Below are 11271 nucleotides of genomic sequence, written 5' to 3'. Positions count from 1 at the left end.
CTTAATATTGATTACCATTAGATTAAGGTTAACAGTTTAGTCTAAGTGTTTTTTTAAAATTTTATTTTGTTACTTACGCTTTTCTTTTTCTTTTCTTTTTGGTGTTTCAGGTTTATGCCTAATACCAGAAGCCAGCAGAACAAAGAGTTAGTTGATCTCAACAGTTCAGAACTAGCGGGTTTAGAAAGAGGAATTCGAAAAGCTAAGAAAAATGCAGCAATGGCACCACCAATGATTCTCATTCAAGATGCTGAGGGTACTCTCAGAGATGGAGATGGCCATGTGAGAATTGCACAAGGGCAGAAGTTGAATGCTGACGAGACTGTAATTCTTGAACCAGTCGCCATTGGTATCGAGCGACACCAGGCTGGTGTCGATCGACACCATGTCTCAGCTGACAATGCACAATTGGCGTTGAATGCTGAAGTAGAGGATGAGAACCGTACACTTGGAGAATACAACAGGCCTGCTCTGTTTTATTCTAACCGCTCTGCTATACGTCCTCCTGTATTTCAGAGGAACAACTTTGAGCTGAAGCCTGGGTACTACACTCTTGTAGGACAACACCCGTTCCTTGGCCATACTCATGAGCATCCAATGGACCATATTGACAAGTTTGAAGACTTGGTATCTAGCATTAAGGCAGAAGGTGTGTCTTTGGATTTACTGCTCTGCAAGCTTTTCCAGCACTCCTTAGCTGGAGAAGCACTATCGTGGCTTAAGGAGTTAAAACCTGCATCTCTTACGAGCTGGAAGGATGTAAAGGTGGAGTTATTGAACAACTTTTATGATGATGCGAGGTCAGAGGAGCTGCGGAAAAAGATTTCTACCTTTTCTCAAGGGATCTCAGAGGCTTTCAAGGCTGCTTGGGTGCGTTTTAAGGGATATCAGAGAAATTGTCCACACCATGAGTATGACAAATTTCAGCTTCTGGGCATTTTCTATAGAGGATTGGATTGGAGGTACCAGATGGCTTTGGATGCTGCTAGCAACGGTAATTACAACACAAGGTCTCCAGCTCAAGCCACCAAACTAATTGAGAACTTAGCTTCCAGCAACAGCACTAAAGTTGCTGATTTTGAGAGGAAAAAGCTAGCCCAAAACATGGATGGGGTTCAACTCGCTGACGTTAAGGTAAAACTCGATTCTGTGCATAACCTTCTTGTTGCCAAGAACTCTGTTAAGTTTGCTGCTGAGGTTGAGGCCTTTGAACTAGGTGTGGATAAAGAAGAAGGTGTGAACTACGTTAGTGGAGCTGGATATTTGGGTTAGAAGTTTGGTAACACACAGGGTATCCGGTACGACAATGGGTATGGTCAGAAAGGCACCAGCAGTTTCGTCAGAACCTATGGAAATTCTTCTTACCCGTCGCCTCCTCCTCCATCTACAGATACTGTGATGAAATCCATGCTAGAACAGATTTTAGCGGGTCAGCAGAACATGACAGTGGACTTCAACGGGAAGATGGATGCCATGTACACTGACTTGAATGGCAAAATCGAAGCCCTGAGCACTTATACCAATAAGTTAGAAAATCTTGCTGCACAAACTACTGGATCTGTGAAGAAACGATAAGGGTGTAATGCCATTTTGATTAGGGATGGAGATGATGTTTGGGTGGAGGAAACAAGTGACGATGATAAAACCGCACTTGCACAGCAGGTGTCGCCCAACACCATCTCACGGTATCGATCGACACTGACACCAGTTCTCGTGGATTCGGTTCCTGACAGACCAATATCGACCGCGATCGACACTTCCATGTCGACACCAGATCACAGTGTCGATCGAAACCTTCCCTCTGGCGATAGACACCCCTTACAGACAGAACCAAATTTTCTTGAAACTCTACGATCATCTACAGAAAAGATCTACAAGCCTAAGGTTCCTTTTCCAAAGCCTAGGAAGTCTAAACAGGAGATGGAAGAATCTCGATGCAAGGCAATGATGGAGAAGGTGATAAATGAGATAATCTAGATCATGCAGATCAAGATTCACCTATGCTTAAGCGGTGTGTTAAGAGGATGGTCATAAATGATGTGAGCCCTGAGAAAGGAACTTTGCTGGCTAGAGACATGGGTGTTATCTTCTTGAAACAAACCCCACAGAGTAACAAAGAAAAGAATAAGGAAGTGTTTGTTTCTGAAAAGGTTAGTGCCATGATTCAAAGCAGGATTCCGGAGAAGTTACCTGATCCAGGAAGTTTTGTGCTAGACTGCTCTATCTTCACAGAAAGATTTCCTCACTCTCTTTGTGATCTTGGGATGACAGATTTCAAGCCGACTAGGATCTCTCTTATCTTAGCTGATAGATCAAAAAGGATTCCCGAAGGTATTTTAGAGGATGTTTGATAAAAGTTGGTGAATGCATGATTCCCGATGATTTTGTTGTTCTTGAGTATGTTGAAGAACCTAAGGATCCTATTTTCCTTGGGAGATCTTTCTTGGCTACCACTGGTACTCTTATAGATGTTCAAAAAGGAAAGATTGGACTGCATGTGGGTGATTTGGTTATGAACTTTGATATGGACAAGTTGAGGCGAGTGCCTACTATTGATGGCCAGACTTTTTCTGTAGAGGAAGCCATGGGTGACAAGGCAGTCAAAGAGTATTCATAAGAGATTACTGCTAAGGACCAGAGCGAGGTTCTATCTACTTATAAGTTGCTGGAGGATGAAGTTTTTGTGCTAGAGATGAGGATCGCCGAGACGAATTGCAGAAAAAGTACAGAAACACGAGCAGCAGGCTCAGTGTCGATCGACACCACAAGTGTGTCGATCGACACCCCTCGTCACGACACTCCAAACTTGCCAATTGTGCATTGTGGATTGGAGGTACCAAATGGCTTTGGATGCTGCTAGCAACGGTAATTACAACACAAGGTCTCCAGCTCAAGCCACCAAACTAATTGAGAACTTAGCTTCCAGCAACAGCACTAAAGTTGCTGATTTTCAGAGGAAAAAGCTAGCCCAAAACATGGATGGGATTCAACTCGCTGACGTTAAGGTAAAACTCGATTTTGTGCATAACCTTCTTGTTGCCAAGAACTCTGTTAAGTTTGCTGCTGAGGTTGAGGCCTTTGAACTAGGTGTGGATAAAGAAGAAGGTGTGAACTACGTTAGTGGAGCTGGATATTTGGGTTAGAAGTTTGGTAACACACAGGGTAGCCGGTACGACAATGGGTATGGTCAGAAAGGCACCAGCAGTTTCGTCAGAACCTATGGAAATTCTTCTTATTCGTCGCCTCCTCCTCCATCTACAGATACTGAGATGAAATCCATGCTAGAACAGATTTTAGCGGGTCAGCAGAACATGACAGTGGACTTCAACGGGAAGATGGATGCCATGTACACTGACTTGAATGGCAAAATCGAAGCCCTGAGCACTTATACCAATAAATTAGAAAATCTTGCTGCACAGACTACTCGATCTGTGAAGAAACGATAAGGGTGTAATGCCATTTTGATTAGGGGTGGAGATGATGTTTGGGTGGAGGAAACAAGTGACGATGATAAAACCGCACTTGCACAGTAGGTGTCGCCCAACACCATCTCACGATATCAATCGACACTGACACCAGTTCTCGTGGATTCGGTTCCTGACAGACCAATATCGACCGCGATCGACACTTCCATGTCGACACCAGATCACAGTGTCGATCGAAACCTTCCCTGTGGCGATAGACATCCCTTACAGACAGAACCAAATTTTCTTGAAACTCTACGATCATCTACAGAAAAGACCTACAAGCCTAAGGTTCCTTTTCCAAAGCCTAGGAAGTCTAAACAGGAGATGGAAGAAGCTCGATGCAAGGCAATGATGGAAAAGGTGATAAATGAGATAATCTAGATCATGCAGATCAGGATTCACCTATGCTTAAACGGTGTGTTAAGAGGATGGTCCTAAATGATGTGAGCCCTGAGAAAGGAGCTTTGCTGGCTAGAGACATGGGTGTTATCTTCTTGAAACAAACCCCACAGAGTAACAAAGAAAAGAATAAGGAAGTGTTTGTTTCTAAAAAGGTTAGTGCCATGATTCAGAGCAGGATTCCGGAGAAGTTACCTGATCCAGGAAGTTTCGTGCTATACTGCTCTATCTTCACAGAAAGATTTCCTCACTCTCTTTGTGATCTTGGGATGACAGATTTCAAGCCGACTAGGATCTCTCTTATCTTAGCTGATAGATCAAAAAGGATTCCCGAAGGTATTTTAGAGGATGTTTTGGTAAGAGTTGGTGAATGCATGATTCCCGCTGATTTTGTTGTTCTTGAGTATGTTGAAGAACCTAAGGATCCTATTTTCCTTGGGAGATCTTTCTTGGCTACCACTGGTACTCTTATATATGTTCAAAAAGGAAAGATTGGACTGCATGTGGGTTATTTGGTTATGAACTTTGATATGGACAAGTTGAGGCGAGCGCCTACTATTGATGGCCAGACTTTTTCTGTAGAGGAAGCCATGGGTGACAAGGCAGTCAAAGAGTATTCATAAGAGATTACTGCTAAGGACCAGAGCGAGGTTCTATCTATTGATAAGTTGCTGGAGGATGACGTTTTTGTGCTAGAGATGAGGATCGCCGAGATGAATTGCAGAAAAAGTGCAGAAACACGAGCAGCAGGCTCAGTGTCGATCGACACCACCAGTGTGTTGATCGACACCCCTCGTCACGACAGTCCAAACTTGCCAAAAACGAATGGTTTTCGGGTTGATCTTATTGCTGCAAGCTTGAGCCCTGTTCTAAATCGGAAAGCTTCACCACCCATACTCCACAGACCTCGAGAAAAGCAAAGGTACGCAACTTCTTTACCCACACCTTCTCATATCATCAATAAGACTTTCAAAGGTACAAAGACTGTTTTGCAATTAACCAAGCTACGAGATTATCGTAGAGCGCTTGTTGGTTCTTTTCATGATGTTGCAGGTAGAAGAAGTGTCCCACCCATACCTAGATCATGCCCTGCTGCTGTTCCTCGTGTAATTGGTCGATCTCCTATACCTAATGCTTATACACCACCTTGGATGATGAGACACTATTCTCGGAGGCATTCAGTGCCGCTTCCCGACCCACCGGATGCATGAGCCCCGACAAAGTCAAGCTAGTGACTGAACACAAGCGCTTAGTGGGAGGCAACCCACTTGTGAGTTTTTCTATTTCTTTTGCATTTATTTTAGTTTTATTTTCTTTTATTCGCCAATCTTAGACTTGGTAACACTAGGGACAGTTTTGTTTAAGTCTTGGGGAGGCAATTACTAACCTTGTTTATTGTTTTGGAGTTTTATCGAGTCAGTAAAAAAAAAAATTGTTTTATTGAGTCAAAATTTTTGTAGGGAACTATGAACTCAGTCTAAGATCAGTTTCTCTGATTTGGATTAACACTCTTATGACTCTTGATTATGCTTGATCTCATAACCGAAGTTTGGAATGACTATGAGCTGTATGAACAATCCTGAAAGCCCTTATTCATTGGATTTCCAGTTAATCTAAAGTTCTCTCTAATTTTATCAGGACTTAATATCTTACCTTGGGAGTTGGTATACATTGGAATAGAGTTCTTCTTCAAGCCGCACAAGACACTGCACTTCTTCAAAGTATGATTCCTTTTCTTTAAAAGAAACTGTGGAAAAGGCTATAGGTAGAAGTGATATGAGGGATGTCGCGTAAACCCGTGCATACTTCGGATCTCATGGATACCCGCCGAATAAAAAAAAAGAAGAAAAAGGAATCGTTGAAAAAATAAAATGATACCCTAGAAAAGTAGGGAGATGTCGATTACCTTAGAAGTGAGAAAAGGGAGAAGAAGTGAAATAATACGAAGAATGTCTTGGTTTGAGAAGAGTCCATATGCCATTGATCGATATTCCCTCGGTAAGAATTCATCTTTACTTGTTTTAAATTATGTAAAGAGATGACAATGGAGAGACTGGAGATTTCTAAGGATTGTGGGATTAGAGTAAGGAATGTTGATGCTTCTCATAGGCAAAGTACATAAAGTAAGTTCTAGAGTCAAGGCGATGAAGAGTGCAAAGAAGAGTTTCCTGTAGTTAAGTGAGTTCCCGCGTTTTCAAACTTCTTTTACAAGTTAAGTTTATGTTTTGATTGAGGGCAAGCAAAGGCTTAGTTTGGAGGAGTTGATATATCATGGTTTTTAAGGGTTTTTGGCCATGATATAAGTCTTATTTATAGAGCTATTTGGCATGTATTGGAGCTTTTTGGAGCATTTGGGAGCATTTGGAGAAGATGTGCCGAAGGAACGTACTGGGAGAGCATATTTGGTGTAAGTGTCGAGCGTCACAACTTAGGGTGCGATCGACACCAATATCTGACGGCAATTGAATTTCACGCTTAATTGAAGTTCAGAAAATTTGTAGATTCGGCCCAGAAGTTTCTCGAATTTGCAATTAAGCCCAGTTCGTGGTTAAGATATAATATTGAGTTTTTAGGGTTTTGTTAAGACTTAAGCTTTATTTTGGAGAGAGAGATTTGTAGAGAGCCAGGAGAGAAGAATCAAAACCTTCTTCAGAGAAGATTTAGAACTCCTTTACTTCTGCTATTACTTTCTTTTATGAGACCTATTTTATTCATGATGTTTGATTCATTCACCATGTGTGAGTAGATTTCTTGTTAGGTTTAGGGTTTTCAAAGGAATTCATGAATTGTTAGGTTGTTAGATTGTTAGGATTGAATCAATAGAGTTCTTCATCTAGATTGTGGTTAATTTGTTCTAGAGTAGTGAAAGCAACCTAGAATCTGATCTTAGGTTAATTTGTAGACACGTAAGTGTTATTGATTTCTTGAATATAATCTAGATGAGCAAAATACCTATTCGCAAAGAGATTTGGTTCAGGAATTTTGTGAACTTATCAAACCTGAATTAAATGCATGTCTTAAACTTATAAATTTGCAAAGAGATTTGAAATTTAGGGTTCTAGACATAGATAGTCTTTGCAACGAAAGTTGATTGATTATATTTTTGTGATTTGAGTTCAAGAACGGTGCTTTATAAATCATGACAATTGTTTATTTGCAATTCTGAATTTCATGAGAATATCCCTAGGCCTAGCGTTTCCTTATTATTGTTTTAAAACCAATCGTTAATTTAATCTGCTGTTTTTAATATTAAAACCTTCCTTGCTTAGCTTAATTTATTACCAAATATTTATTGTGTAATCTTTGAGTCTCTGTGGATTCGATCCCTAAGTACTACAGTGATCTCTTATTTGAGAGAGTAGCTCAGGGTAAATTTGAGCCGATCAAGGATAAGCTGAGAAAGCTAAATGTACATGGTGTAAAAAACCGGCCACCCTCCTTTAAACGGTCGTTAAGAAGAAGAACTAAACCGTGGACGTGAAAACGTTAAATTAAATCCTGAAAAAGTATCTTTTTCAACTACGAAATAGAGAGATGAATGAAATAGAGAGAGAGTTTCGACCGTTTGGGTTAAAAACCCAGAAAATATCAAAAATCACAAAACACCGACCTTTGAGAAAATATCTTTCTTTCTCTAATTGAGCCATTGGAAACGCAACAGTCCTTTTTCAAATTCGTATATATAACAAAAATCATTGTGCGATCTCTCAAAGTCCGATTGTGTTGTGTGGTTCTCTCTCTCTCTATCTCTGCAGCAACGACGACGATTGAGAAGATGAAGACGGAACTCAGAAACGCTTGATCGTGAAGATATTCAAAACCCTAACAATGTTCGTAACTCTGAACCTGAAACTCCCTTTTGTTATACTCTGGGATAGATTGTTTTAAATCGGATTGATTTTGTTGTTAAATTTCATCTCGCTCTGGTTTTGGTACGATCGTTTTAGTTTTACTATCATGATCGTTTTAGTTTTACTATCATGATCGTTTTAGTTTTACTGTCATGATCGTTTTAGATTGGTTATTGTGTTCTCTCTGTACTTAAGTTATGATGCAGTTTGTGATTCCTAAGACTTGTTAACAATACGTCAAAGTTGTATCTAATTTATAGAGATTGCTATTTTTATCTCTATATATATAGAGGAACTCTATTTTAGTTGATTGATTTGTGATTTTGGATGATGATTTTAGGTGATTGATTTGTCTTTTGGATGATGATTGTGTAGAATTTTATGGATAATTGCAGATCAGTGGAATGGCTAACAAAGCATCTCTCAAGGAGACCCTCAGCCTCTATTATGTTTTCTCTTTATTTTAGTTATGATGCAGTTTCTGATGCGTAGATTTGTTAACGAAACCTTAAAGTTGTATTGAAATTACATGATTAAAAGCATCTTTCGAATGTCAAAGGAAGCTAAGGTGTCTTCAAGAAAAGCAAAGCTCTGGTTTTGTTTCTCAACTACAACCTTCCTTTTCGATTTCTAATCTTCGAAACTTGTTTGCTGCATGAGTTCATTTCAGATATTATTTAGGCATAAAACATCATTTATGCGAATTAAGGTGTATTGTTTGCTGGAAATTGCACTTCCTAAAACATATGCAGGAATGGTTTTCATAACAGCTATTAGGTAATTTGAAAGCCTTAAGTTTTTGGTCTCTCTGTCTCTCTCTTACAGTATTTGCCAAACTTGTGATGGATATGATCATGGAGATACTCAAACGAGTACCGGCGTATCGAAGCCCTTGGCATCAATCATACGCGACCGTCATTTCAAGCAACTGTTCCTCACCCACTCTTCTTCTCGATGAGGTCGTTTCTTCGTCTCCTTCAGACGTTCAGATGGTTATAATTTACTCTCTTTGCCGCTTCCAACACAAAACCATAAGTGTAGAACGACCAAAGCAATAAAACCTATAGCAAATCAAACCACGAATCCATGAAGAGTTGATTGGGCGTAAACGTGAAGGAAGTTGCCTAAGGTAAGTATCAGCTACAGATAAGGCTTCTCCTTCTTCACTTTCTACACTTGGGTGGGGGTTTTGTCTTGGGAGCGACGAAGATAGTAAATTATAACCATCTGAACGTCTGAAGGAGACAAAGAGACGACCGAGTCGAGAAGAAGAGTGGGTGAGGAACAGTTTCTTGAAATGACGGTCGCGTATGATTGATGCCAATGGCTTCGATTTGCACAAGTTCACTAGGGTTTCCGCCGGTACTGGTTTGAGTATCTCCATGATCAGATCCATCGGAAGCTTGGTGCTCGTAGCGCCATCTGAGATCTTCCATCTTTTAATCTTAGATGAGGACGACGATGCTGATTCCATCACTGCCTCGTTGGTTGAGTCGCTCATCGAAACCTAATTCGCTCGCTCTGGTGGAGAGGAACCCAAAGCAAAAAGGATCATGTTGGCCGCCTTTTTTAAGAAAACGCCATTTGATTTGTAAAACATGTTTGCCTTTTTTACTTTTTAATCAAGAGAAGAGTGACGGGTCATGGGGACTAAAACGGCAAACGTTTCTGATAACAAGAAAATGAATTTTCTCTTGCTTTTCTAAATATATACTTCCAAATCTAAAATCTCAATTAGATAGGAAATAAATCTAAATTTATTCGAAGCAATATGGGTTGCAATTAACTAATTAAAACCGACCCGTTACGAATATTGTCACAATTATACTTAATGATAATAGATTTTTCTTTTTGGTGTGATGATAATAGACTGTTCAGTTAAAGATGAGGGGCATTTGATGGAAAAACAATTAAACCAAAGGTGGCCAGAAAATTGTACTTCAAAAATGTTATAATAGATGCATTTAAAAAAAAATTTGGGAAGTAAGTAATTTACCAATTTTTTTTTGGGAAAACGATCTATTTCCCCTGAAAATAATGTATAAATCCCGATAGATCCCGAACTTTGATCCCGATGAAGATATTTCGGAAAAAGAGTTTGAATCCTATTTCCCCCCGAAATAAAAGTTCTAAACATCGGGATCAAAGTTCTAAACATCGAGATCAAACATCGAGGTTAAATAAATAGTAAACCAGTGAAAACCCATAATTGGGGAGAATTAGATATCGAACTTTGATTTCGGGGGGAATTAGGTTTAGAACTTTTATTTCGGGGAGAAATGGGATTTGAACTTTTTTTTCGGAGATTTCTACATCGATGACAAAGTTTGGGCTCTATTTGGATTGATATGTTAGTTCTCAAGAAATCGACGAGGCAAGAGATAAGTTTCGAGAGGAACTCTCACTCTCTTAATTAAATCTGAAAAAATGTAGAAATACAACGATCCTAATTATTGAACCTAAAAACAAAAAGAAAAAGGAAAAAAAAACAAAAAATTTCAAATCTAATTAAACTCTTCTTAAATTACATAATAATGATAACACAACAAACCTGTTATCCAAATGGATTACAGACCAAAGTAAATCATCGATAAGACCTTACATCAATTTCATTTATCTTATGTGTCCTCGTTTTGTTTACCTTTCAATTTCCAATGTGCCTTCTTTTGTGTACTAGCTAGCTTGGAAACGCTTTTTTGCGTTATGAGACTAGTGAGTGCGTTCTATCTCATAATGCTGCTCTAGGGAATTCGTTTAGTCCATAACATGTATTTTCTCATAGTCAAGCTTTTCTTATGCTTAAATCTTACCAATGGGGCATAAATAGCTTTAGTATATAGTGCTTAGTAACATAGTGAAAGGGGTTAAGCCTATGTCACTAGTTCCATCGAAATCAGCATTTGTGGCCAGCAAGATCCTTTTCCGTTAATGGTAATCTTGAGTTGAGTCCCAAGAAAATATTTGTTGAGTTTTCTAAGGTTCCCAATCAATCAAGTGTATATAGAGAGCATGGATCTTGTTGTATCAAAGTTCTGAAGAGGCAATAAGTGCATTATTGAGCTAGGATGACAAGAATAATTGGTAATTAAAGTGATAAAAATAAATTACCAAAACTTGGGAAGATAATTCACATGACTAAATTAAAATATTATATTTATAGTTTAAAATAAGATTAAAAACATGCATGACATACGATATTAAACATATTATTAGATTCAAAGTCGGCCTTAACCATTTGGACATCTATCTATCTATCTTATTATATAAAGTTGGGTTTTTAAAAGTTAGCCATTAACAAAACCGTGGCATGTGTTAATTGAACTGATAAAATATTGACAAATGTCAAAAAATTAGTGGTAAAAATTCTATAAATTAGTTTTCAAACAAAGAATATTTTCAAAATAGAAAGAAGAAAAAAAATTCAGGAAATTTAACAATTACTTAGTAGTAATCTCCTAAAGGAAAAAGGATAGTAATTGTAAAAAAAAACTAAGTAATAAAAGTTTGAGAATTTTTGAGAAATGCCCCTTTTGGTGTACCCCTTTTTAAAAATA

At 38.7% G+C, this 11271-nt stretch overlaps 2 protein-coding genes and 1 non-coding gene across 3 annotated transcripts; 1 reads left to right on the top strand and 2 right to left on the bottom strand.

Annotated features, from left to right (window-relative positions):
• Nucleotides 1-219: 219 nt before the first annotated feature.
• Nucleotides 220-2617, top strand: LOC111831068. Its single transcript, XM_023784579.1, has 5 exons — nucleotides 220-1245; nucleotides 1321-1526; nucleotides 1599-1956; nucleotides 2010-2331; nucleotides 2409-2617. The coding sequence occupies exons 1-5, from the start codon at nucleotides 220-222 to the stop codon at nucleotides 2615-2617; spliced, it is 2121 nt and encodes a 706-aa protein (XP_023640347.1).
• On the bottom strand, nucleotides 809-914 carry LOC111831281. The gene has a single exon (XR_002834536.1). It is a non-coding gene; the product is annotated as a small nucleolar RNA R71 (small nucleolar RNA).
• A 6100-nt stretch (nucleotides 2618-8717) lies between the features above and the next one.
• LOC17887747 (putative F-box protein At5g44220) lies at nucleotides 8718-9218 on the bottom strand. The gene has a single exon (XM_006295778.1). The coding sequence runs from the start codon at nucleotides 9216-9218 to the stop codon at nucleotides 8718-8720; it is 501 nt and encodes a 166-aa protein (XP_006295840.1).
• Between the last annotated feature and the right edge of the window lie 2053 nt (nucleotides 9219-11271).

The sequence above is a fragment of the Capsella rubella genome, unplaced genomic scaffold (genome assembly GCF_000375325.1).
Source record: "Capsella rubella cultivar Monte Gargano unplaced genomic scaffold, Caprub1_0 scaffold_4, whole genome shotgun sequence".
NCBI lineage: Eukaryota > Viridiplantae > Streptophyta > Magnoliopsida > Brassicales > Brassicaceae > Capsella > Capsella rubella.
The sequence above is the reverse complement of the archived record's forward strand: the minus strand, read 5'-3'. Positions and strand labels throughout refer to the sequence as shown.